Here is a 27,999-nt window from a genome sequence, read left to right on the forward strand (position 1 = left end):
CTGAACCACGGCCCATCAGATTGAGACCGATCCACCACCCAAATTATGTGGAAATCGGTTCAGAAGCTGTTGTGTAATCCTGCTGACAAGTCAAGCAACCAACCAGCCAAAACGAAACAAGACATGGGTGAAAATATAACCTTCTTGGTGGAGGCTGAATAGTCAGACACGTAAATTACTCTGTTTTTCCTCCAGTAGGCTGAATGGCTTTGTGTTGTGGCCACAAACAAGACATTTGAGGGCATCATCCTGGGCTTTGGAAAACACTTCTCACTAAATTCTGACACTTATAGACCAACGACTAATCGACTGAGAGATTATTAAAAGTAATTATTAGTTGAAAACCTAGTTGCTTTGAATTAACTTACTAACGTGCTTGACATATCTCCTTGACTGCATCCTAAAAGTTTAGTAGAGCAAATGCAAGATTTGGGATTTGAAAGTCAAAAAGAATGGCTAATTTGATAAAGATCTGGTTTGAAACTACATACAGAACACATTTATCACAAGTTAAAACCTGAGAACAAAAAAACAAAATCTGTTTTATTGTAACTTCCATGTCACAAACAGAACTGCAGTAAAAAAATATTTATAAGCAAAGCATGCAAAATATTTCTGACACAATTTCTCATACAAAGCGGTGTGCAGCGGCTCAGATGCAGTTCTCAGAGTAGTTTGCATTGAGCCCTTGTAGGTAAGCCTCTCAGCTTCAGGAGGCGCTCTGACTGTGAATACAGCATGGGCAGCAGTGCAGCGAGTCATGGATGAAGAGATCACACTCCACACAGAACACACTCCCACATGATGGACAGGTGAATATCTAGCAACACAGAGATTGATAGACAGCAGATTAATAAAGATTGGTAGAGGGACTTAAGTTGCAATTAATAAATTAATGTAAGTAGACAATTATACTCTCAATATTGCTATATTTCACTTTCACTGACCAACCACTGATTTATTACTGCAGTTCCATAAAGTCAGAGCATTTATATGAAAAAAAAGAATGCTAAAAAACTGAAGCAGTAGAAGTCAACATAATGTGATTGACAGAGCATAGGGGAAGCTCCAAAGGCACTGAATCCTACAATTCCTATATGCAACTCAAAAGTGTCTCTCTATACTTCTTATCTGCTAAGTAAATGTCCACAGCTCCACACATCTAGTTTGTAATGCAGACCTATCATATATGGGAGGTTACTGGTAATTGTTACCATACAATATGATGAAAGTGTATGGTACTGTAGTCTGAACCATCTAGATTGTTTTGGTGCGTGGGGATGGCTCTTGAAACATCAGCTGTAAAAATGTCTGCTTTGAATACATTTGAAAATCTCCACAGCAATATTTCTAAACAGAAATCATGACCCAGTTACTCAAAATAATCCATAGACCTCATCGTGAGCAGTTCTGTGTAGGATCTATTTTCTTACTACCAAACTACACCTATCATAACATAATGTCCTCAGCTGAGCTGTAACATTAGCTAGCTTAATTATCTGACCTCTTGTCTAAGAGCTGATACACTTCCTCTGCACGGTGATGCAGAGAGAAAATGAAGGCAAACTTCAAAAAATGTCTTGCACCATCTGAAAGGCCTCTACAGAGCCAGACATAGACTCAGCTACTTACAATTTTATCGTTCAGCTCTCCTTGACAAGCTTGACAGAACCTGAAACCAAATCACAAAATGTTTAGATACACAGAGGCACATTATCTGCCTGTGTGTATGTGTGTGTGTGAGAGAGAGTGTGTGAGAGAAAGAGAGCAGCAACATGAGCTCCTTAAGATTATCTCTAATTTTTGTTTTAAGATGAGCTAAACTTTCAATTTTGTGTCAAATTTTGAAGAGGAAAATGCTTTTAGAGGAATTACCTTCCAGAAAGAAGAAAAACAGAAAAGACAGAGAGAGAGAGAGAGAGAGAGAGAGAGAAAGAGAGAGAGAGAGAGAGAGAGAGAGAGAGAGAGAGAGAGAGAGAGAGATTCCAAAGCAGGAGGACATGTACTACATGAGCTCCCAGATATGCATGTATTTTTGTCATTTTTAAATTGAGAAGAGGAAATTAAATTTTGAACAACTTAAAGACAAGACCAAGTACAACTGAAAAGTCGAACTGGAAAAGAGGAAAAACATTTAATCAGTGCAGGGAAACATTTAGCAAGATATTCATATTAAATCATTGTCCCTGCCCCTTTTAGCAGACTTAACAGATGAGTCAGCAGCAGCCCAGTCTCCCCATAACTGTGCCCCTCCCTGTCCCAGTGAAAAAGGTGTGCAACATTGTGTTTAATGACACATTTATTAATGACAGAAATTCAAACCAGTTATTTTCTCACATAATGATCAAGGTGGCAGAGTATAATTAAAATAAACATGTTGTTTGAACGGATACATCAAGTGCATCATTATCAGCTGTCTGTCAGCCCCCTATAAAATAAAAATAGCCTATAATCCACATTTATTTCAGAATGATATACATGTATTAAAAACAGCTCTGAAATAAAAAGAGCATATGTATGTGTATATATAATATAGTTAAAATTCAGCTATCACTAAAATAGAATGTTTGGTTAGTAGTTTGGGACTCTCACCCCTCTGCTTTGAAGCAAGAACAGTGGAGAATATTTTGGTGCATGCAGACTGTGTGACTCAATACATCTGTCACTAAAATCTGAGAAATGTTTATATTTTCTGGAAATCAGAAGATTAAAACGCAACTACCATATAGCCCAATATACGTTTTTTTTCACCCCAAATCCAATGCCACCACCTGTGAGTCTTCAGTTGTGGAGATAAATTAGACCTGCATGCGGGACTACAAGTGAGCAGTAACCAAGTAACTGTCATGTTTTTCTTTTCACAAATAGGGGAATGATAGTCAAAAATATCATTAAAATGCATAGTTTTATATAAAACGGCATCACATTTTTTCGCCAGCCTAAAAAAGGGCCCAATTAGATTTCTTTTCATAGGGCCCAAAATCCCTGGTGGCACCCCTGCCTCCACCCAACCATCTTCACAAAGAGAAGCTGAAGATGTTTGCAAAGACCCTCAAAGACACAGCCCTTGGACGCAGTCCTTTCACCCTCTCTTCTACAAGAAGCTTCAGAGACCATCCAAGACCTCCTCCTCTCCATCACCACCCAAGGATCATCACCCCTGCCTTGAGAAGACACAACAGCTCAACCTGGACCTCCCACTCCCTACACACCCACCACCTCACCACTGTGAAACACAACCAAAGTAGGCTAAATTCCTTCAGCCCTCAGTCCTTGACCACCATTCCCCTTTACAGCATCCACCTCCCCATCCACAGCGGAGCTATGCTGCAGTTGTAGCCCTGCTACCTCTGATCTTGGTGTGGTATAAAGGAGATCTTTGCCATCAGATCTCATCAGTAAAACAGGGTAAATCACAAATTTGGTTGAGATTAGATCAAACCCTGGGGATAACTGATAGGGATCTATTTCACTGTGCGATTTATATACCCCCCAGTAGATTCTCCTTTCACCTTTTTGAAGAAGACATCTTTGACACTTTCCATTCTGAAATTGCCTACTTCCAGGCCCAGGGAAACATGCTTCTAACTGGAAGTCTGAATGGACAAACAGGAATTGAACATGATGTCATGGACCCACAGGGCAACAACCATGTATTTGGTCAGGCCCCCCCTGTTTACCACACCAACTGTCACCCATTGGAACAACCTTGACTCTGAAATAAATCAAAGTGGCAGGGAGATAGTGCGTCTCTGTTGGGCCTTAGGCCTGTACATAGTTATTGGTAGGTTCAAAGGGGACTCTTTAAGGACATTCACATACTCCTCAGTTCTTGGGTCTAGTGTAGTAGATTATGCCATCACTGACATGGACCCCTCCACTATCACTGCATTCACTGCCAGACAACAATCCCCCCTTTCAGACCACAACCAAATAAATATGTTCTTCAAACTCTCAGATCAAATGAGTGACACAAAAACCACAAAACCCAGTAAGCTGTTTAAATTAAATCCTACTTACATATGGGCCCCAGACAGTGGAGACAAATTCATCATGGCCCTGAACTCACCAGATCTGATGAATGACATATCAATATATGACCAAAACCAATATGTCTCTACCAGAGATGGTGTAAATAAGACCACTGATGGTATCAATATGATATTTCATATGGCAGCTATGAATCCTGACTGACTGCAGAATGCAAGACCATCAGAAAAGACCTGAGAAAAATAGCAAACAAAAAACTTTGGCAACCAAACAACTCAGCCTTACGCATTTTAAAGAAATATAAATCTACAATTAGGAACAAAAAACAAAATTATACCCACATGAAATCAAAATCAATTCTGGGATACGTGGAACAAGTTCAGCATAAAGCAACAGACACCACCCATCCAAAATGGTGACATCTGGAGAGCACATGTTGAAAATCCATACAAAGACATACCAATGAATCTAATCAATTCAGATCAATGTATTATACAAGAAAAACTCCAAACATTAGAAGAAACAATTAAAGACAGCCAAAACCCCCTTGATTTCCCAATGACTTGGGAAGAATTGACCTCACAGACAAAATCTCTCCAGCCAAGGAATACTTGTGGTCCAGACAGCATTAAAATTGAAATGCTCAAAAGCAGCAACCCAGAGATGCAGGGTGCAGTGTTAAAGTTGTTCAATACTGTACTACAGTCAGGATGTTTCCCTGACATCTGGTGCAAAGGGTTCATTTCCCCCAATTGTAAGAGTGGGACAAATCAGATCCTAATAACTACAGTGGCATCTGTGTCAGCTGCTGTCTGGGTAAATTATTCTGTAGTATTCTCAATAAAAGAATACTAGATTTCCTTGAGGAACACTCCATCTTGAGCAAAAGTCAAATTGGCTTCCTCCCAAAACACCACACCACCGACCATGTACATACCCTTCACACTTTAATTAACAAACATGTACACCAAACAAAAAATTGTAAAATATTCACTTGTTTCATTTATTTCAAGAAAGTGTTTGACTCTATTTAGCATGAAGGGCTCTATTACAGGTTCCTACACTGTGGTATAGGGGCAAAATGTACTATCTAGTTAAATCAATGTATTTGGAAAATACGTGCTGTTAAAATTGGAGACCAACAAACTGAATTCTTCACCCAGAGAAGAGGTGTACACCAGGGTTGCAAGTTAAGCCCAACTCTATTTAATGTGTACATAAATGAACTTGAAGACATCTTTGACATTGTCCATTCTGAAATTGCCGAAGTAGATTAGAAAGCCAAAGTAGATTAGAAGGTTATCTGGCCCTAAACAGAGATTATGAACTAGCAGAATATCTCTCTACTGTCAGAGATTTAAAGCAGAGACAGATCCTGACCACGTACCAGCTCAGTGACCACAAACTGACAATCCAAACAGGAAGACACAAAAAAATCATGACAACCAAAAGAAAACAGAACATGTGGTCACTGTTCGACAGGTGAGGTTGAGACAGAGATGCACTTTCTCCTGCAATGTGAAAAATTCACAGAAACAAGAAACATTTATTTTATCAAATTCACCTCTATATCCTCAGATTTCAAGGATCTGAATGACCAGTCAAAACTAAAAATACTCCTGGAAGAAGGAGACAGGGCATATCTTGCTGCCCAATATATATCAACATGCCACAACCTGAGGTACAGTGAGTGACCAACACACACACACACACACACACACACACACACACACACACATACACACACACACACACACACACACACACACACACACACGGGATATACTGTATATATAATTAATGTAAATCAAAATTGTTGTAAATCAATCTTGATGTTGTGTTAGTGTTCAGTTATTGTTAATGTCCAAATGTTTGAACGAGAGAGAGAGAGAGAGAGAGAGAGAGAGAGAGAGAGATCAGAGTGTATCAGAGTCACCTGTCATCTTGGAGCTCCTCCACAGGACTCTCTGTAAAGGCTTGGAGAGGGAAGAGGTGGTGGAAGGATCTGGCAAGATGGGGAGCCAACACCAGAGTCAAACCTTTGGAAACAACACATCACACACACCAGTCCATCGCTGTTAGCTTGAACACACAGTACATTTATCAGAAGAGTACTTTTTGATGCCACAGAAACTAAATGTACCCATCAGACATACCACACACTTTACACTCGACAGGAAGCTCTGTATACTTGGCGTGGCACTGTGGACAAAAGTATCCTTCCAGAGAAAGACTCGGGCCACTGCTGTTGTCCAGATGACTAGGAAACACACCAGACAAAGAAAATTAATTTGATGCACAGCGGCTGCAGTCCTTTCTACAGGTTTTAAAACATATTGTTCTCTACTTACGACATGCTGAATGAAGGCTTGGCATCCTGATCAGTAAGCGAAGCGATGGTGTGCTGTGGGAAACCTAAGCAAACACAGGATTACAATGACAATTACAAATAGTTCTTAAAAACTTATAGTCATTCTGATCAGGTGAGAATGGTCCTCCTGAATCTGGTTTATGGAAACAAAAAGTTGCATTTTATTGACGTTCGCTGTCTAATTTCAGTTATTTTTTGCAGTGTTTGGGGGTAAAATGTGGAGGCATTGTTCGAAGTGTTCAGAAGTGCTTTGGTTTAAACCTTATGTTAGGCTGACCTTGTGAGTGGCCAAGACCAAAACTGAGGAGACAAGAGTCACAAAGTAAAGCATACCCAAATGGTGGGCATTTATTTATTTATTTCTACTGACAGTTATGTTGAGGGTTCAAGGTGTATAGTTCAACCAGCCTTCCCAGGATCAGCTACTGTGCCTAGGTTGCTGCTCCTACTCTCCATACTGGGACACAGCGCAGCATTTTATAGTACCGACCTGTGGGTGCTACCAACAACAGGGGTGCTCTTATGTGACCCATATTATCTACCCCATCTAAATACAACAAAACCCCAAAAGTGTTTGGCATATGACATTCCGTTTGTAACTCTTTTAACCTTAAAAATCTTTAACCTCTGTTACACTTTTATTTCAATAAAATATATGATATTCAACAGTGGTGTGAGCAGTGCATCCCATGCCAAACCCCCATCCCATATAATCCCAGATCAGACGGCATGGTTGAACGTTTTAATCGGACTCTTATTGACCAGCTTGCCAAATCAATGCTTGCTTGTGGTGGTGAATGGGACGATTATCTGAAACATGTTGCTTTTGTCTACAACACATCTCTTCAGTCTAGCACAAACTACACTCCCTACTATTTGACTCATGGACAGGAAGGTCAGGTCCCAGTGGATGTCCTGCTGCCTTCACTGATGTGCTCGGACTTACCTTCTTCTTATGTTGACTTTGTGACCTCTCTGGCAGAGAAGCTGGAGAGACACATCAGACAGGCTCAAGAGAAACAAAAGATGTACTATGACGGAGCGGCCCGTGACAAACCATTTGTAGAAGGAGATCTGGTGTGGCTTCATAATCCCACAGAGGACCATATGAAACTTTCTCTTAACTGGAAGGGACCATACAGGGTCCTGGCTGTGTCATGCTCTCAGGAAGAACCTGGGCTCACATATGTGACGTCATATTACCTGTCCCTTGGACTCTGATGGACAGGGGCAGATAGTCCATCATAACAGACTGAAACCTTATACACTGCCACTGCTCCCTGGTCCTTCAAGTTGCCTCCCAGCTTCCCCTCTCCAGGTTTAATCACAGCAGGAAGAATGACTATCCTATGGGGACTGGACAACTGAGGGGCTTGCCGTCGCTGCTGGTGCAGGGACTGCTCAGGTTACAGGCACGGGGTGCTGCAACAGACTGTGTCCCGTTTGGGAAGAGCTGTGAGACAGCCAGTGGATTTCAAGGAGTTAGTTATGGTTAACTGATGAGTGGGCAGGGTGTCTAACACTATTTTGTATTAGTTATGTTTCATATGCAAATTCAGTGCGACATACTATTTGTTTCTTTAGGGCCCGAGCAGGGAACCTGCAAGGTCTCAACTGTTTTTGTAGTGACGTTTTTTGTCCCATATGATCGCATTTTTTCACTGCCTGAACATACCCCAAAACTCACCAAACTTGGAATGTACCTGCCAAAAAATGTCATAATCTATTGTTGTCCTCAATTTCCACCACTAGGTGGCACTATAATCAAGAAAAGTACGTTTTGGCTTATAACTCACATATATTTGTCGTCCACTGAATTGCGCTGAATCTCGTGATAAAGGAAACGCCCATTTCCACCTCCCGTTTTTTTCCACAAATTTGCAAAATGTCACAAATCTATTTTTTCAAACTCCTCCCAGGTGATTTGCACCAAACTTTGCACACAGCGTCTGTGGACTCTCCCGACAAAAAGTTATTAAAAGAATTTTGATAGTCCAAAAGACGCCCAAAATACAAGACAAAAAATTCCTGCACATTGTGTTCAAAACAGACAGTCTTTCATATCTTGACCAAATACAGTCCCGTTACCACAACACTTTTGCTAATTGTGTTCCATTGCCTGATGAGGGTTTGTGCAAATTGGCCAATAGGTGGTGCTCTGGTCGCAGTCTAATTAGCGTGAATGGAATTCAATTGGTAAATCTTCAAATCCTCTTCAAAACTCATCGACTTTCAGCCTCTCTTTATCCCTCATACTTTGAGCTACAGACACCATTCCAACTTTCTAAGAGTCAGAAGATCTGGAACTATTCAGCATGTACTCAGCTTTTTAAAATCTTTTATAGCTGTGAAATTATAATAATTTTAGTTTGAAGGATTTTTAGCTTGTCTTCTGATTTTTTAATGGGTGTGTATTGCGTGAGCTAGTGTGCGTGACATCATTGCTACAGTGGAGTGCAGCTAGAAAAACTGGAGAACAAATTCTCTTCAGCTTGAATTAATGTATACATAGAAATGTGGGAAATCTTGTTGGCGTTCAGGTGATGGTCTTATTTCAGATGTAGGACTTACATTTTTGGCTGTAGCAGCCCTAGAGCGACAAGCACTCCAGCAACTCCCCCATAAGCCGCTATGTTAATTTTGAGCCTAAATTTCTGGAGAGCAGATGGTAGCTGTTTTGTCTCTCGCTCTGGCACCCTCATTTTTCACTCTACATAAATAAAAAGACATCACAGCGATACCCATTATATTTTTTTAAAAATCGCAAGAGTTTGGGAGGTGTTTTCCTATTCATTCTTATAGGGACATTTTCAAGCATATGTACAGCCAGAGAAACTTTCAGCCCTTTTACTTTTCAGCTTTTTCAAATATTCATCTTTCTGCCTTTTCAGCCTCTTCATATATTCAGCTTTATGTTCAGCTATCGAACTGTTCGACTTTGTTAGCCCATTCAGCCTATTACTTTTTAGCCTTTCTGCCTTTTCAGCTTTTGAAAAATACAGATTTTTCTGCAAATTCTTGACCATTCAGCCTTGGTAAAGGACAAAAACATCTGTTCAACAGCCTGTAGGGTCACATAGTGTACTCCTCTCATTATATGTTCTTTATGTAGATTGCATGGTGTTCTTCTGACTTCAGAATACATTGTTTAACACCAGCAGGAGGAGCAGCCCACCAAATTATTAGGGAAAAAAAATCACTCAACAGAAGGTTTTGCGTGAACAAGCCCTGACGGTAGCATGCATCAACAGCAGCATGCCCCGACGCATGTGGACTGCGAGGGCCCGTTCATCGCTGCTCGTAGTATTAATTAGACCTTATATCTATGCGTTCCCTAAATTCAGCTGAATTGTGTGACGTAGGCCATGCCAACTTTCGGGGTAAATTTCCATTCGCAACATTTCTTTTTTTTTTTTTTAATTAAAAGAGTCAAGAGCACACGGTTTGACCAATGAGCTTTCTGAAGACTGAGACCAGTTGATTAAATGAGTCAGGTCTGGTGTGCTCTCTACTGGTTGGAACAAAAACCTGCAGCCACATGGCCCTTTGTGGAATAGTTTGGACATGCCTGTCCTACGCCATTTGACTGATTTGCACCAAAGTTTGCAAGTAGCATCTGTGGACAAAATTTGTCAAAAGCTTTCACCTACATCACACCTGACGGTGCAGTCCACTTTGACGTTTCGCCATAAACCCATGAAATCTTTATAACTTCAACATCTACTCCAAATTGGTGTTCCAGTTTCAATTGTGGCATGTCATCGTTGGAAATGGTGACCTAGAATGTGGCATTTGAATGAGATATAGACTTGTTTTTTCAGTTTTTTAAACACCTCATTTACATTATTGATCATTGTCTTCATTATCATCAAGTGTTGCTTATGTCATGTTTAAAGACATGGACCTTGGTCTGTGAAAGCAGCACAATGGCACTTTGTTAGGCCAACCTTCCAGCCGGTTCGTAAGTGCTTTTGTATTTGCTCTTTTTCATTACATGGTATCTGGTAGTTCTGGTGTGTCTGATGGTTCTCGTTAGGTTGGGATCAGAAAAGGAGCTGATTCTTAGACAAAGACGGAGACAGCATATGTATACTGACCCATGCGTATTAAAGAGCATTCAGATGAGGAGCTGGCTGGAGGAGGTTTGACATGCAGCATCAGCAGCTCTTTGAAGTGGCTCTCATCCAGGATAACGTGGTATGATCCGCCTGTCTCCCTGGTCAAAACCGTACATACCCGGACCTCTGCTGACAAGCCAATCACTGACACCCGCACCTTCAGAGATTTCAGGGTCTGACAGAGGATGAGCATCATTAGAGACAGTTCCATTTACATTAAGTTGAAATTAAATGATGGATACAGGGTTAGCCCAGTAGTGTTTTATGTGACTTCACCTTGATCAGCTCATAGATATTGGCTGGGTCACAAGTGGTGAGGCTGCTGAGGATTATCAGGATCTCCCGGCTCGTATGTCCAGGCATGTGCCTTCATACAAAGAAAAGCAACTGCTGAGTAACATTCAGTTATATTATAGAAACCAATGTGGATCATAAACCATGCAGAACCTACTTGAGGGTCTGTATGGCCAAGTTGAGAGAGTTGTACAGGGATGGCTCTCCTACACACACAGTGTCCACTGCTTTCTTCAGAGCAGCAATGTGCTTCTTTGGATTACCTAAGGGTGAAATGAAATGACACATCACAATACATTAAAGCTGCACAGACAGGAGGCGGTAGCTCCCACTGCTCATAATGTTTATGTAATGCCATAGCTTTGCAACTCAGCTAAAAGACCGGAAAAATATGCACATTGAAGAAGTCAGCCTTCCTTAACTAGACTTCTATTGTTGCCTAAAATTATATGTACACTATATTACCAAAAGTATTCGCTCACCTGCCTTTACTCATTCTATGAACTGAAGTGCCATCCCATTCCTAACTCATAGAATTCAATATGATGTCGGTCCACCTTTTGCAGCTATTACAGCTTCAACTCTTCTGGGAAGACTGTCCACAAGGTTGAGGAGAGTGTTTATAGGAATTTTTGACCATTCTTCCAAAAGCGCATTGGTGAGGTCACACACTGATGTTGGTCGAGAAGGCCTGGCTCTCAGTCTCCGCTCTAATTCATCCCAAAGGTGTTCTATCGGGTTCAGGTCAGGACTCTGTGCAGGCCAGTCAAGTTCATCCACACCAGACTCTGTCATCCACGTCTTTATGGACCTTGCTTTGTGCACTGGTGCACAGTCATGTTGGAAGAGGAAGGGGCCCGCTCCAAACTGTTCCCACAAGGTTGGGAGCATGGAATTGTCCAAAATGTTTTGGTATCCTGAAGCACTCAATGTTCCTTTCACTGGAACTAAGGGGCCAAGCCCAGCTCCTGAAAAACAACCCCATACCATAATTCCTCCTCCACCAAATTTCACAGTTGGCACAATGCAATCTGAAATGTACCGTTCTCCTGGCAACCTCCAAACCCAGACTCGTCCATCAGATTGCCAGATGGAAAAGCGTGATTCATCACTCCAGAGAACGCGTCTCCACTGCTCTAGAGGCCAGTGACGGCGTGCTTTACACCATTGCATCCGACGCCTTGCATTGCACTTGGTGATGTGTGGCTTGGCTGCAGCTGCTCGGCCATGGAAACCCATTCCATGAAGCTCTCTGCGTACTGTACTTGGGCTAATCTGAAGGTCACATGAAGTTTGTAGCTCTCTAGCAATTGACTGTGCAGAAAGTCGGCGACCTCTTTGCACTATGCGCTTCAGCATCCGCTGACCCCTCTCCGTCACTTTACGTGGCCTACCACTTCGTGGCTGAGTTGCTGTTGTTCCCAAACGCTTCCATTTTGTTATAATAGAGCTGACAGTTGACTGTGGAATATTTAGGAGCGAGGAAATTTCACGACTGGATTTGTTGCACAAGTGGCATCCTATGACAGTTCCACGCTGGAATTCACTGAGCTCCTGAGAGCGGCCCATTCTTTCACAAATGTCTTGTTTCACAGTCTGCATGCCTGAGTGCTTGAATTTATACACCTGGGGCCAGGCCAAGTGATTAGAACACCTGATTCTGATCATTTGAATGGGTGAGCGAATACTTTTGGTAATATAGTGTATCAGCATTATGTTTTTGGAACTGATGGCTTCAAAACTGTATGGCGTCGCAACAGTGAGAAATGCAAAGAAAAATGCATGGTGCCTACAGTGAAACATGGTGATGGCACAGTGTCCTTTTGTGGGGTTGCATGAGTGCTGCTGGTGTCGGGGAGCTGCGTTTCATGAAAGTGATTTAATGGCCAAGTATGTCTCCTGATCTGAACCCAATTGAACACCTATGGGGAATTCTGAAGAGACAAGTTGAGCATCATTCTCCATCCAGCATCCAGTCTCTAAAAGAGATAATTCTTGAAATATGGAAAAAGATCGATGTAGCAAAATGTTTCGTTTCAGAACGTAAACCCCACCCCCCCCCCCCAAAATACCAGACATACAGAGTTCACAGTATGAAATACATAGTTCAAAATACAGATCTCACATAGCCCACACCAGATGTTAAAAAAAACAAAAAAAGAAAAGAAAAAAGAAATACAATAATACAGATGACTGAGGACAACAATTTACAGTACTATATTGTCTGCCTCCATATCTTCAACAAACATTAAGAAAGGCTGCCATATGTTATAAAATGTTCTAGTAGACCCCCTGATTGTGTATCTAATCTTCTCCAACTTGATATGGTACATGATTTCCCTAACCCAATGACTGTATGTTGGCGGGGCTGGGTCTTTCCATTTCAATAATATCAGTCTCCTAGCTAGGAGAGAGCAGAAAGCCACCATTATCCTTTCCCACATCTCCAGATGGGAGTCTATCTGGGTTACACCAAAAAGCGCAATGAGTGGAGACGGTGCAAGCTTTTTCGCAAAAATCTTAGAAAAGGTCTCAAAGATGGGCTGCCAGAAAGCGCAAAGCTTTGGACATGTCCAGAACATGTGTAAGAGAGTGGCTGGATCTCGCCTGCATCTATCACAAGTGGGGTCTATATCAGCATTGATCTTAGAGAGTCTAACTTTAGACCAGTGCAGACGATGTACAATTTTAAACTGAATGACAGCATGTCTAAGACAAATGGAAGATGAAAAAATTCCCTGTATTATTTTGTGCCAAGTGTCATCTGTGATTTGTTCACTTAAATCTGTCTCCCATTTATTTTTGAGGAGGTCCAAAGGCGTCAAGTTATGAGAGTATAGTATTTCGTAAATTGTGCTAATAGTTCGTTTTCTGACTTGTTTACAATAAAAAATTGAGTCGTAGGGGAGGGGAGGCGTAGGCGTAGGGGAGAACATGTAAAGTTTGAGAATACAAAATTTCGAAGTTGCAGGTATTGATAAAAATGTGATTTGGAAATGTGGTATTTTTGTACCAACTGTTCAAAGGAGGCAAAGCTGCCATCAATATACAGATCAGACAGTGATACCATACCCTTTCTGGACCACATATCAGAGACCCCATTTATTAATGATGGGACAAACATGTGATTCGTTGCAACTGGTGCAGCCTGAGATAGATCTGTAAGTGCAAAGGATCTTCTAAATTGGTTCCAGATCTTGATTGAATGCAAAACAACTGGGTTAGAGGTAAAGTTAGAAATGGGCTGTGTAAGTGGCAACTTAGAACACAGTAAGGCTTTTAAAGAAGTGGAATTTATAGATGCCCCCTCCAAACTTAGCCATTCAGAGTCTGTGTTATCATTATCGTTATCCATCCAATATAATAATACTCGAATGTTAACCGCCCAATAGTAATACAAAAAATTAGGGAGTGCCATCCCTCCCATTGAGCGAGGTCTCTGAAGTACACTTCTTTTTATCCGGGGCGGTTTTTTGTTCCAAATGAAACTTGATATCTGATTATTTAATTTGGTAAAAAAAGACTTAGTTAGAAAGATGGGAAGGCACTGAAATATATATAAAAACTTGGGCAATATATTCATTTTTACTGTATTAATTCTTCCACCTAGAGAGAGAGGCAGGGGATCCCATCGTTTGATATCCTGATTTAAGTTTGATAACAGGGGCTGATAGTTAGCAGCATAGAGATCTTTATGTTTATCTGTAATCCATATGCCGAGGTATTTGAATTTGTTGGGGCTAATTTTAAAGGGGAGTGAGTTTAAGGATGTCCCATCATTACTCGTACCAATGGGCATCAGCTCACTTTTTTGAATGTTGACCCTGTAACTGGATAATTTGCCAAATTTTGTTAGTAAGACCATTAGTTTAGGAAGACTCAAAAGGGGCTGTGATATATATAGTAGCATGTCGTCCGCATAAAGCGAGACTTTGTGCTCCACTCCTGCTCGGTTAATTCCTCCGATATCAGTATTTTGCCTCAGAGCTAGAGGTTCCATTGCAACCGCAAAAAGAAGCGGTGACATGGGGCATCCCTGTCTTGTACCACGTTTAAGCTCGAAAAAAGGGGACAAATTATTATTAGTACGAACAGCAGCCATTGGAGAAGTATATAGAAGTCTGACCCATGATATGAATTTACTGCCAAATCCAAACCTCTCTAGTGTACTGAAAAGATAGCCCCACTCCACCCTGTCGAACACTTTTTCAGCATCAAGAGAGAGGACGACCTCTGGCACATCAGGTGGAGAGGGGCTATAAAGGATGTTAAAAAGGCGCCTGACGTTGAAAAAAGAGTAACGATTCTTAATAAAACCTGTTTGGTCAGGTGATACAATGGAGGGAAGAACACCTTCCAGTCGGCGTGCCAGAACCTTGGCAAGGATTTTTGCATCCGTGTTAAGGAGAGAAATTGGGCGGAATGACCTGCACTCCAGAGGGTTTTTCCCTTTTTTGAGAATTACAGAGATTACTGCTTGGCGCATGGTCAGAGGTAAAGTCTTAAGTGAAAGTGATTCTTCAAAAACTGACACTAGTAAAGGGGCAAGTTGGTCTGAGAATTTTTTGAAGAAATCTGTCGGATATCCGTCCAGCCCTGGGGACTTGCCACTTTGCATAGATCTGATTGCAGATATTATTTCCAGGGCCGAGAAGTCTTTCTCCAATGAGTCAGCTATGTTTGGGTCAACGGATGGAACATGTAGGGATCTTAAAAAGTCCTCCAACACGGAGGGTGTAGTTGGACATTCTGATGTGTATAGTACTTGATAGAAATTTTGAAAACAGGAGTTAATTTTGAGGCTATCTGTACACTTTGAACCTTGTTCATCATTGATTTCAGGTATAGTCTGGCTGGCAGTTCTTTGTCGTAACTGATGTGCAAGAATACGTCCAATTTTTTCTCCATGTTCATAGCACCCATGTCTAGATTTGGAGAGGAGATATTCAGCCTGTTGCGTTGATAGGATATCAAATTCGGTCTGCAAAGAGACGTTTTTTCGCTATGTCAGGAGATGGTTGATGGCTGTATAGCATATTCAATTCCAGTATTTGATCTGTTAGTTCTTTAAGGCGCACTGTATTTGTTTTCTTTTTATTTGCGCACTAAGAAATGATTTGGCCTCGTAGATAGGCTTTTAAAGATTCCCATATAGTTGAGTATGACATTCCTGGCGTTTGATTAGTATCAAGAAATGTTTTTATTTCAGATGAAATAAAGTCGGTAAAAGACTCTTCTGATAAGAGAAGAGGATTTAGTCTCCAAGGGCGGTAGTTATTTTGTGTGTTAGGAATACTGATTTTCGTGGTTAGCGGACCATGATCTGAAATGACTATGGCATCATAATCACACTTAGTTACAGAAGATAGAAGTCTTTTGTCCAGGAAAAAAGTATCTATACAAGAATAGCTCTTGTGCACTGGGGAGAAAAAGGAGTATGCTCTAGCAGTGGGATTACGAAATCGCCATACATCCACTGCACCATATGTTTTAAGAAAAAGCTGGATTGTGTGTGCTGATTTAGACAAGGACGTCTTTTTGGAGGAACTGCGATCTAAGGTAGGGGAAAGTACACAATTTATATCGCCACCAAGGAAAAGATAATGTGATGTCATGTTTGGTAGACGAGAAAAAAATTTTGAAAAGAATTCTGGATTGTCCCAGTTTGGTGCATAAATATTGGCCAGGATGACCGGAAGTGAAAAAAGTTGCCCTGTCACAATAAGGTAACGCCCTGCAGAATCAGAATCGACATTAGTCATTGTAAATGGTATATTTTTATCAATGAGGATGGCTGCCCCCCTAGTCTTTGTGTGGAAATTAGAATGATAAACTTGTCCTGACCATCCTCTTTTAATTCGGAACAGGTCCGTTGTGCACAAGTGCGTCTCCTGAAGAAACGCAATATTGGCTTTAAGTTGTTTTAAGTGTGTAAATACCTTTTTTCGCTTAGTTGGATGGTTAAGTGACTTCACGTTCCAACTCACAAATTTCACTGATGAGAGTCCATCCAGCCCTCTAGTAGAATTAGGATCAGTCATAGCCTACTGAGTAAGAGATGTCGTGCATTTGAAATTCACATCTGGCTGAGCAAATAGAAAGGAAAAAAAGATATATATAGAATAAATCCAAGAAATGAACAAGTCTGGTATAATCCCACCCTCCCCAACACCACCCAGTGCCGAGAGAAAGGCGAAAGGCGAACATAGTACCCCTCAAGGACAAATCCACACATATGTGCTTGTGTTGGGGAACTCTATAGAGCCAACTGATCAGGCTCCCATCGAACATTTCAAGAAAACCGATTCAGCACATTGTTATTGTAGCATTGTAACATCTGCTATGTGTTCAAGTAAGAGAAAGGAGGGAAAAAAAAGGGGGGGGGCATAAAACCCCATATCTCTTATAGAATCAATCATTTAAATGTGTTAGAATTAAACACTGTGGATTAGCCACGTCATATAAAATTACATTTTGTAATCAACAGAAATATGTTCAATCAGACAAACCTTTTCATTATAAGGCAACCTTTAAATTGTAAGAAAAACAGAAACACATAACTATTACAGTAAGCCTATGAATATAGGTAATCAGCATTGACAAAGAAAGGAGAGAGAGAAGGGGTCTCTTAATCCAGTCATCTTTCATTTGTTTCCACTCTAAATATTGATAGCATAAGCTGGTGAAACTGTAACAGTCTTAACAACAGTGACATAAGTCCACTGGGTGCAGCCAGTTCAGCTGCCTTGACAGATAAAGTTGTTTGTCAGAATAGTTGAAAACACGAGAACAGCCTCACTCACGCTCCTCTGCGGGGATGATGTGGTTCCTCACGTAGGTCATAACTTTTTCTGCGTTGGTGAACTCCTTTTCTTCCCCGTTGTGTGTGACACGGAGACGGGCTGGGAACAGTATGCCAAACTGGACGTTCTGGTGGTTGTGGAGCAGCTTTCTGACCTCTGTGAACTTGGCTCTGGCTTTGGCGGCTCTTGTAGTATAATCCGGGAAGATAGCAACTGACTCTCCGTTGTACCGAAGCGGAGCACTGGTGCGCGCCCGGTTCAGTACCTCAACACAGTCTTGGAAATAGTGAAGTTTGGCTACTATCACTCGTGGTTTCCCGCCGGGTTTCCTTGGGGCTGGGCTTCTGTGTGAGCGATCAATTAGCACATCCTTGTCCAGCTGCAGCGCCTCTCGCAGCAGCTTTGAGAATGATGTCGTGGAGCTCGATCCAGGCGTCTCAGGCACCCCCAGTATTCTGATGTTACACCGCCACGCTCTTCCTTCCATGTCCTCGCATTTGTCTCGGAGCTCCGCCACCTCCGTCTTCAGGGTGTTCACCGTGGTCTGCAAAGTCACCACCTCGTCTGACCATGCTGACAATCCGGTCTCCATGTCTCGGATTGTGGTTTTCACTTGGTCGATCTCGGAGTGAAATGCCGCCGTGTTATTTTTAACTTCTGCTTTTAATGCCTGTAGCTCATTTTTAAGGAAGTCGAAGTCGTCGGCAAGTGCATTTTTCATTTCTGATTTTATCACCGCCGAAATTTCAGTTTTCAGCGAGAGAAGAATCTCCGACTTCAGGGACTTGGCGTCCATCTCTGGTTTAATGCTAGCTGACCATAGCTGTGGTGGAGATGCTCTTGGCGCGGTGGTAGTAGCAGTCTGGCTCCGGGCGGTGTTGGGCCTCGTGTTCGCTGCTCCACTGTATTGAAATTTTTGCAGGTTCGTCGCCATTAACTCAAATGTAGACTTTCTCTCAACTTCGGAAATATTTTCAGAGCAGGTTAGTCGATGTTTTAATATATTGCGCGCTTATTAACTTCAAATAAAAAAGAAGTTCGACGGGAGCTCAAACACGTCTTACTCCATTGCCAGCTCAACAGCGCCCCTCATCGCGCTTACTTGAGTAAAACTGAAATATGTGTAACCCAAGTTATGTTACTGACCTCACTTTCATGTTATAAGATTAACAGATGTTATATTAAACTTATACATATTCAACATTTTGGAAATTGTTTTTATGTTCATTGAGATATTGTTTAAAATGGCAACTCATGGCAGAATTGCAGCTGATTCTGCCCTCCCACCCTCTAACACAGTGGCAAAACACTGTCAGGATCTGGCAGAGGAAAAAAGAAACGTGTTTGCCAAGCAGGTAAAAGACATCCTGAAGAATGGAGGAAAAGTGGGAATGTAAACAGACATGTGGACGGATGATTTCAGATAGATTCACTATCTTCCAATAACATGCCATTATGTTATGGAAGATTTTGCTTTAATTGGGAAGAATCTGACCACATCAAAATTACCCGTTGAGGAGAAGAAAACGGGCGAAAACATCAGGAGAGAACTCGTTAAGCTTTTGGTGACAAAGTTTGGGTTTGATCCACTTTCCTTAAAGGACATTGTTTGGGTGACAGACCAGGGAACAAACATCGTTAATGCTCTCAGGTCATACATTACACTTGACTGCATGGACCATGTCCTAAACACAGTCCTCTGTCATGGCCTTGACAATGACACACTAATGCGGGTGGCCCCTGACTTCGATGAAACAGTGACTTCAGCAAAAGAGCTTGTAAGGTAAACTAGAAATGTTGGCTACACTAGTTGTATTGACTGTTATAATATGATTAGTATCCTGTTTATCATAATTTTCCATCCATTGTTACACAGTGATAGTTACTACTCATTTGTGTAGGAGCACACTCTTCCCCCCTCAGTCTTAATTAATTATATTCGCCCCATATAGATATGTGAAGCAGTCAGGAATGGCAGCACAGCTTTCCAAGACACCCCTCAGATGGTGGATACGTGGTTCAGCACCATGTATTTGACCCTTAAATCTATTAAGGACATTTACGCGGAGCTGCAAAAAATAACCCCCAACACTTTGGGCATGTTAGTGTCATTTTTGGAGCCCTTTTATGATGCTCAGCATGTACTGGAGGGGGACAAATATCCCGCTGTGCATCTTGTGCTGCTATGGGCAGAACGATTCAGCCATGCATCAACGGCATGCACACCGGTTGAAGGAAAAAATGCCAAAGTCCATCACCGATCTCCACAAAGCTGCAACATTCCTTTGGCCCAAATTTAACCAATTGTGGATGCTGCCTGCAGACCAAAGGGCAAATGTATAGCAGTATGTAAAGTCCCGCCTGTTAGCTGAACAGCAGCAGCCGGTTCCGGAGGGCCCAGGTTACGCGAGCCAGGAGACAGGTGCTGCGTCAATGTCAGCAGCGGCACCCGCTCCACTACAAAGAAGACATCGCGCTTCGACCAGTGGGAAAATATATTCAGAGAGACAGACACAGACAAGGATGAGGTGGACAGCTATGTCCGTAAAAGGCCAACAATGACTGACGACCAGGACCTGCTGGGCTGGTGGAAGATCAACAGCAGTCTCTATCCTAAACTGGCTCAAGTTGACACGGCAGGTGCTCTGTGTGCCAGCCAGCAGTGGCAGCAGCGAGAGGCTGTTCAGTGTGGCTGGCCGTACCATTGAGAAGAGGACACACCTCAGTTCATCCACTGTGGACGCACTTCTGTTCCTCCACAATCCCTTATAAACCTCCACTTACGTTTGTAAGATATATGCCTATTGTGTGTCCATTTTAGTGTTTTATATACAATGTGTGGTGTGAAATAGTAGCCTGATTGATAAGTGTTTGAGTTCTTTTTATTTTGCATTGTGTGAAGATTTAATTTTATATAGGCTATTTAAAGTTAAAGTGTTTCGGTTGTTTGTGTTAAATCTTTTAATTTTAAATGAAGTTTGATCTGAATTTCTGTCTGCTGTCTGTCTGATCATGATAACAAGTGTATGAGGAAAACAATGCAGGCACATGGGGGGTCAGGTTCGGGCAGACAATTCATGCTGGTGTGTCGGGCTGCGTCGGGTTCAGGCTCAAAAACCCGCAGACCGGGTCGGGTCGTAATTTTCAGGCCCGTTGAGAACTCTAATACTTGTATGTATGTTTCAACAAAATAAAAATAAACTTATTAAGGAACAGCTTAGATGGAGGTACTTTTTTTTCTTAATGCAGCTGTATTATCCAGGAAAATATTAGTTAAGGCTAAATATCGGATTGGGACTCGGTATCAGCATTTACTAAATTTTAAAGGACTTGGATCAGGATCAGGGTAAAAAAAATCTGATCGGGACATCCCTAGTTGTATGTGCCATTTGTATGACCAGATTGCTATATAAAGATGTTAATCAATGCAGTGAGTGGTGAAACTGTTGGAATTGTTTGATAAAATCAGGCCTTAGTCACCACCATCAGCTTCATGTCACCAGAGTCAGGTCTAAGTCAACACCAACATCTTTTCGTTTCAAATTCATTTGTTTACAATAATTCATTTGTTAACAATCTGTTCCTCCAGTGCAGTTGATTTATTCAAGTTATTCTCTCTTTAAAAATAGAAATATCATTTATAGATCCAAAATTCTTATTTTGTATATTTAATGTTGAAGTGAAACTCCAAAAAGCAACTAAGGCTTTATTTGTGATTGAATATGAGTCAAACCTTCGTGTAATATGGAAGCAAATCTGTTTCATAATTCAAATTAAAAGGGATTAACAAAAATGCTTTTTCATTTTCAGAATAAAGCTGCATTTTTTGACTCATAAACAAAATGAGTAACAAATCATCCAAATTGCATTTTCATTTTCTTCTTCAAGACTGCTCATTTTGTAGCTTAATTAAAATGATAAAGAAAATTGCGTTTGAGATTTAATTTTCAAAAGATGCCCCAGCAAATAGGTACCAAAATTCATTGCTGCATTATGTGACTCACAAATAAAATGAGTGTGAATATGTAAATGAGAGACATTAATTTGTTGCACTTTGCAGATGGAGCTAGTGTAAAAGCATAATTACGACAAAAGAGGCACTTTTAAGATTTACCGTAGTTTCGTTTTTTGGGCAAGCTAATTTTCAATGGGGTGCAGGGGTACTTTTACGCTAGCATCAAAAATCGCTATTTTTAAAACATGAAACTTTGCTCGTAGCATCACCAGGGTCTCTACACATGATCATGAGCATTGAGAACATTGTTTGTGTACTCGGAGTTTACTATAAAGAAGGTTTTTGGACAACTCACGTTAGTAGCTGCACCTAACAGGCAGGCTTGAGGAGCAGTCCACTATTACTCTCCTGCCTGTTAGGTCACACATCAAAATCAAATAAAGCCTTGGTTGCTTTTTGGCGAGAGTTTTACTTCAAATACAAAAGTGGCGTGATGTAAGAGTTCATACATTCATTGATAATTAGTATAAAAGGTTAACAAAGGTGAATATTTTATATTAAACAGAATATACATGTTCTTATGGTATAGACAAAATACTTTATAAGCTCTGAAATCTATGTAGACTAAATAAACAGGAATAATATGTTTTATATGGTGTCTGATGGTGTTGACAAAAACAGGATAATAGGGATAAACACATACTGGAAAAGGCACAAACTTAAGAAGTTGCCCCAAAATATTGCATTATTGCCTTGAGACCCTGTTCCATCAACATATAACTCATCAGATTTTTTAAAACGTTTTTTTCCTGTCAGAATTTGAAACCTGTATCCAAAAAGAATCTTTCTATAAATATTGACAAAACAAATCAAATTAATTAATACAAATTATTAAGTGGACCTTTAAGCATTACACTGAGTTGCAGAACTTATTTGATCCTCACCTGCCAGGTCAGTCAGCTTCTCAGCCCTTTTATTCTTTGTGGTGATAATACCCACCTGAAGACACATAACACAAGGTGGAGTGTCACATAACAGCCGTTGGCAGTGCGTTGAAGGTCCAGCAGAGAGCTATGTTTAAACTTATGGCTTCCTCATCACAACCATTTCTCTGTGGTGGCCAGTGCAAAGACAGGGGCGGGAACCCTATCATGCGATGTACTTTCAACATGATAGTGCAGAGCACTACCTGTACCATTATATAAGGATGTAACTTTTTTTTCTGAACCTGACAAGTTAAAACATGACCTGAAAAGGATTAAACTTAAAGTCACCATACAGCTCAGTGTAAAACTTATGATTGTACTGTATGGACATACCTGACTGATGGGGTTTTGGTCGAAATATTCATCCACAAAAGCTTCGGTGAGCTGAACAGGAAGGGAGAAAGGAGACAGTGGTTTACAGCTAATAATACCATATCGCTGCTGGTGGCCAGTGTAATAGTCTGCCACTGAATTTACCTTTAGCGTGGAGGTGAGGCGATTTGGTTTCAAGTCCTGGTCTTCCATGCTCCTCGAACAGTCAATCACCACATAGAGGTGACGCATCTAGAGCACAAGACAACCCATAGTTTCTTGAGGTTTTATGTACGGATACATCCTAAACCGAATATTTTATTTCCCTAATAGCAAAATACACTAATCCGTGCACAGCACTTTATGTAACGCTAATGCTGGCTGTTCAAAGTGGTTCGTAGAACTGAAATCATTCCTGTGCACTGCTTCAAACGCAACAGCTTAACACTGATCAGATGAAGCTGTAAGCCAATGAAAGAAAACATGAGTAACATATTTATGGTAACTGGGTAGTCAAACTGAGCTGTGTTTAATCTTCGAGCTGAGATCACAGATCCTGGAGAAGTTACATTAAAGAGAGGCACTAGACCAAGCTGCCCACTTTCCCCACTCCTTTTTGCTTTAGCAATCAAACCATTTGCAGAGAAAATCAGACAGGATCCAGAAGTTGTAGGTGTCGGTATAGCTAAACAACAGTATAAACTTAATTTGTTTGCAGATGATCTTTTGATGTACTTGACTAACTTTGAAAAATCTATACCTTCCTTGTTTAAAATTAACAGAAATAATGGCACTAGGGAAACATAAAAATATAACACATCAATCACAACAATCGTTTAAGTGGACACCCAGTATCAAATATCAAGGATGCGTAATAAGTCACAATAAGCAACAGATATATAAAGATAATTTCATTCCGTTGCTCAGTTATGTGAAATCAGATTTGAATAAATGGATGAACCTTCCAATAAACTTTACGGGAAGAACCAATTCATTTAAAATGACATAGGTCCCCAAAGTCTTTAATTAGTCTTATCTAATTCTTTTAATAAAGCATATTCTATTATTACAGACTTTATATGGGGTAAGAAAAATCATAGAGTTAAAAGCAAAGCTCTACATCTTCCAAAGTTGGAAGGGGGATTTAACCTTCCAGACTTAAAACTGTGTTATCTTGCTTCTCAAGCATTTTACAGATCCTCTTCAATTCTGTCAGGTTGGATGGTGAATGTTGGTGGACAGCCATTTTCAGGTCTCTCCAGAGATGCTCAATTGGGTTTAGGTCAGGGCTCTGGCTGGGCCAGTCAAGAATGGTCACAGAGTTGTTCCGAGGCAACTCCTTTGTTATTTTAGCTGTGTGCTTAGGCTCATTGTCTTGTTGGAAGGTGAACCTTCGGCCTAGTCTGAGGTCCTGAGCACTCTGGAAGAGGTTTTCTTCCAGGATATCTCTGTACTTGGCAGCATTCATTTTTCCTTCAGTTGCAACCAGCCGTCCTGTCCCTGCAGCTGAAAACCCCCCCATAGCATGATGCTGCCACCACCACGATGAGCAGTGCCTGGTTTTCTCCACACATACCGCTTAGAATTAACGCCAAAAAGTTCAATCTTGGTCTTATCAGACCAGAGAATCTTATTTCTCATAGTCTGGGAGACCTTCATGTGTTTTTTGGAAAACTCAGTGCGGGCTTTCATATGTCTTGCACTGAGGAGAGGCTTCCGTCAGGCCACTCTGCCATAAAGCCCCAACTGGTGGAGGGCTGCAGTGATAGTTGACTTTGTGGAACTTTCTCCCATCTCCCTACTGCATCTCTGAAGCTCAGCCACAGTGATCTTTGGGTTCTTCTTTACCTCTCTCACCAAGGCTCTTCTCCCACGATTGCTCAGTTTGGCTGGACGGCCAGGTCTAGGAAGAGTTCTGGTCGTCCCAAACTTCTTCCATTTAAGGATTATGGAGGCCACTGTGCTCTTAGGAACCTTGAGTGCCACAGAAATTCGTTTGTAACCTTGGCCAGATCTGTGCCTTGCCACAATCTGTCTCTGAGCTCCTTGGGCAGTTCCATCGACCTCATGATTCTCATTTGCTCTGACATGCGCTGTGAGCTGTAAGGTCTTATATAGACAGGTGTGTGCCTTTCCTAATCAAGTCCAATCAGTTTAATTAAACACAGCTGGACTCCAATGAAGGAGCAGAACCATCTCAAGGAGGATCAGAAGAAATGGACAGCATGTGAGTTAAATATGAGTGTCACAGCAAAGGGTCTGAATACTTGTGGCCATGTGATATTTCAGTTTTTCTTTTTTAATAAATTTGCAAAAATTTCTACATTTCTGTTTTTTTCTGTCACGATGGGGTGCTGAGTGTATATTAATGAGAAATAAAATGAACTTTTTTGATTTTAGCAAATGGCTGCCATGATACAAAGAGTGAAATATTTAAAGCTGTCTGAATACTTTACCCACTGTATATGCAACTCAGAAGCTTATTTCAAACTTTGGATTTACAGTCATTCTGACAGCAGAGCAATTTGCTACAGTAAAGAACACATTTGTGGAACTGAGATCTAAAACTAGAGGATACTGATGTAAAACGGAGGGATTGTTGGGATCTAACAAAAGATATTACTGTCAACGAGGATTTCCATTTAATTTAATATAAGATCATGTATAGAACCTACTGCACAAGGGATAAAGTGGATAAATACAACCCACAGATATCAGGACACTTTTTTAAATGTGGAACTTCAGATTCATTAATCCACGCATTTTGGGACTGCAGCAAAATTTAGAAGATCTGGGTTAATATAGACAATTGGCTATCAGACATATTTAAGGTCAGATTAAACTTTAATCCATCAGTTTGCATACTCCAAGACATGTTGCAGGACACAGTGAGGTGCCCACTGAGTTGGATTATTCTTTTTTTAATCAATAGTTTTAAAGAAACTGATCCTTAAACATTGGAAATCCACATATCCTCCCACATTTCTGCACTGGAAAAAGAGAAATGTGTTATTATTTGAACATGGAAAAAACTATTGCCATGGAAAAGAATAAATTAAACCAATTTGAAATCATGTGGGTGGAAGTATTATAGGCACTGAGTACTGATATGATTTTTATTTATTTACTTTTTTTTTTTTTAAATAATCAATTTCTTAATTTTTCTTTTTCTTGAGATGAGTATGTTCCATAAAGCTGCATGCAGCTCAGCTGACGCCCAGAGAATCCCCGGAGAAGGATTTGAACCAGCAAACTTCCAGTCACAAGCTGACCTGCTCTACCCGCTGAGCTACAGCCGCCCTGTGTTTTTGTTTGGTTTTGTTTTATTTCATTTTTGGCTTGGCATTTATTGTTTTGTTTTGTTTTGTTGTGTCGTCAAGACTGTGGTTGTTTGTCTTGTATGTATTGAAAAATCTAAATAAAATTGTATAAACCCAGCTGTGTTTGCCATTTTCATAAGAAGAGTCACAATAAGCGACTTGCTGATGCGCTATGTTATACTAAGTTACGGTTTAACATAAAAAAGAGATTAAAATGAATTGTGCACCTAATGACAATGACATGATCTCAAATCTAGTTTTAGACACAATATTAATTACAAGTATAATTTGCTCTGTGAAGGAAATGAATTGAATCAGGCATGATGCCATTCAAAACAAAAAGACATTATCTGAATGAACAAACTTCCTCATCGATCGTAGACAGAGAATTTGTTTTTGTTCCCACCACATGTCCTTATAGATACTGAAAAGTAATGCTGTGTAGCAATTGACACAATGTTGCCATGAAATCTTAAAGACCTCAGGTTTGGAAACATTTAGGAAGGAGGCAGAATACACTCACCATTCCAAGCCTCACTTGTCCATGGCTCTCTATCACCCTACCAGATAAAGAATGTGGCAGTTAAATTTGTATCAACAACAGTAATAACCTTTGTGAGAATCAACTGATGTCTTCTTGGAAATCAAACATGGAATGGAAACTTGCACGCACCTTTTCCTTTTGGACTGGAACAGGATCTCCTCCACTGTGGCTCTGAGTGAGCCAGATTCATCCTCCTTCAGCACCTCCCTGGAGGAAAATACATACACCCCAAAATGTTTCATCCGATGGCATCATACATCTCAAATTTGAAATCTCCATCATTTCATCATCTTACCATGTCCTCTCATAGCCCCCTTCCCACCGCTTGGCTCTCTCTGGTTCTTCATCCATGATATCTAACAGACAGAAATTCCACTAATCACACAGCAATAAAAAAATAATAAATATCCGCTTGACAAGAATGGCAAGGCACCAATAGTCATACTGATTTTACCACAACATTATATCTCCAACTGGTCCGTAAACATGCCAAATGCTATATATGAGAAGGGACTAATTAATCCGTCAAAAGGCTCGGTGTAGTTCTGGAGGACAAATTCAAAACTCAGCATTTTTATATTTACATTATTATGAGGTGATATACAAACTAAAACATTTGTATTTTTTTCTTAACTTAATAAACAAGCTGTTCTCAGAGGAAAACAAGGTCCCCAGAAGACTGTTGGCAGGGTCCGCCAGATATAAACAAAGTTAAACAGTGTGACATAGTGTCACAGTCTTTAAGGTCACTTTGTTCACACATGAAACAGAACTGAGTTAATTTGGTTTGTTTAACAGTCAGTCAAAGACTTTCTCTTCGGCGCTTAGTACAAGTGTTCTGGATGGATCTGTGTGGAACACAGATCATCGGAGGTGCCAGCTGAGTTTAGCCTTGCTCCATAACATCATGTAGACGTCGTTTTTCGTGCCGATTATTTAATTTTAGAACAAACTACAATGAAACTGGATGGGGTTCTTCTTCACACACTCACTCACACCGTTATTAAGAGGCGCTAACGCTGTGTGTGTGAAACGAATTCATATCCACTGCATCATGTCGTCCTATCAAAATAACCTCGCAGTTGGATTAAATAATTTCTGACGTCAGCTATGTTGTCATCACAATCATCTACTTAATATATTATTGTTATCATTGTTATCATTGCGATGTGTGAGACAAATTAGTATACGTTAGTTTTGCCAACCAGTCATACTTACAATACCGTGTAGTGCAACGCCAGCTGGTGCCACGCAGTATTTTGTCCGGTAAGAAACATGCGCTTTAGAGAAATGTTTCCCCTTAGTT

At 40.8% G+C, this 27,999-nt stretch overlaps 1 protein-coding gene across 2 annotated transcripts; it reads right to left on the reverse strand.

Moving 5' to 3' along the window:
- Positions 1 to 514: 514 nt before the first annotated feature.
- gtf2h2 (general transcription factor IIH, polypeptide 2) lies at positions 515 to 27,997 on the reverse strand. 2 transcript variants are annotated; one of them, XM_037097984.1, is made up of 15 exons: positions 27,912 to 27,997; positions 26,989 to 27,049; positions 26,823 to 26,900; positions 26,673 to 26,709; positions 22,995 to 23,081; positions 22,851 to 22,901; positions 22,476 to 22,530; positions 10,931 to 11,036; positions 10,756 to 10,846; positions 10,459 to 10,654; positions 6,342 to 6,405; positions 6,147 to 6,250; positions 5,927 to 6,029; positions 1,633 to 1,672; positions 710 to 820 (listed from the first exon to the last, which is right to left on the reverse strand). In XM_037097984.1, exons 2-15 carry the CDS (start codon positions 27,042 to 27,044, stop codon positions 710 to 712), a joined length of 1,179 nt encoding a protein of 392 aa, XP_036953879.1. In that variant the 5' UTR covers positions 27,045 to 27,049; positions 27,912 to 27,997. The 2 variants fall into 2 exon arrangements, with proteins under 2 accessions (XP_036953880.1, XP_036953879.1); XM_037097985.1 differs by lacking the exon at positions 27,912 to 27,997 and having other exon boundaries at positions 515 to 820; positions 26,989 to 27,044.
- Positions 27,998 to 27,999: the final 2 nt, after the last annotated feature.

Source organism: Acanthopagrus latus, chromosome 5 (genome assembly GCF_904848185.1).
Source record: "Acanthopagrus latus isolate v.2019 chromosome 5, fAcaLat1.1, whole genome shotgun sequence".
NCBI classification, from domain to species: domain Eukaryota; kingdom Metazoa; phylum Chordata; class Actinopteri; order Spariformes; family Sparidae; genus Acanthopagrus; species Acanthopagrus latus.

What these genes read in the sequence shown, in the direction of transcription:
- gtf2h2 (XM_037097985.1), bottom strand. Translation starts at nt 27,044, where the DNA reads ATGGATGAAGAACCAGAGAGAGCCAAGCGGTGGGAAGGGGGCTATGAG. An exon ending in TTCCAGTCCAAAAGGAAAAG is followed by an intron (nt 26,710 to 26,822) that starts GTGCGTGCAAGT and finishes TTTATCTGGTAG; the next exon opens with GGTGATAGAGAGCCATGGAC. An exon ending in GAGAGCTGAACGATAAAATT is followed by an intron (nt 821 to 1,632) that starts GTAAGTAGCTGA and finishes CTGTGTTGCTAG; the next exon opens with ATATTCACCTGTCCATCATG.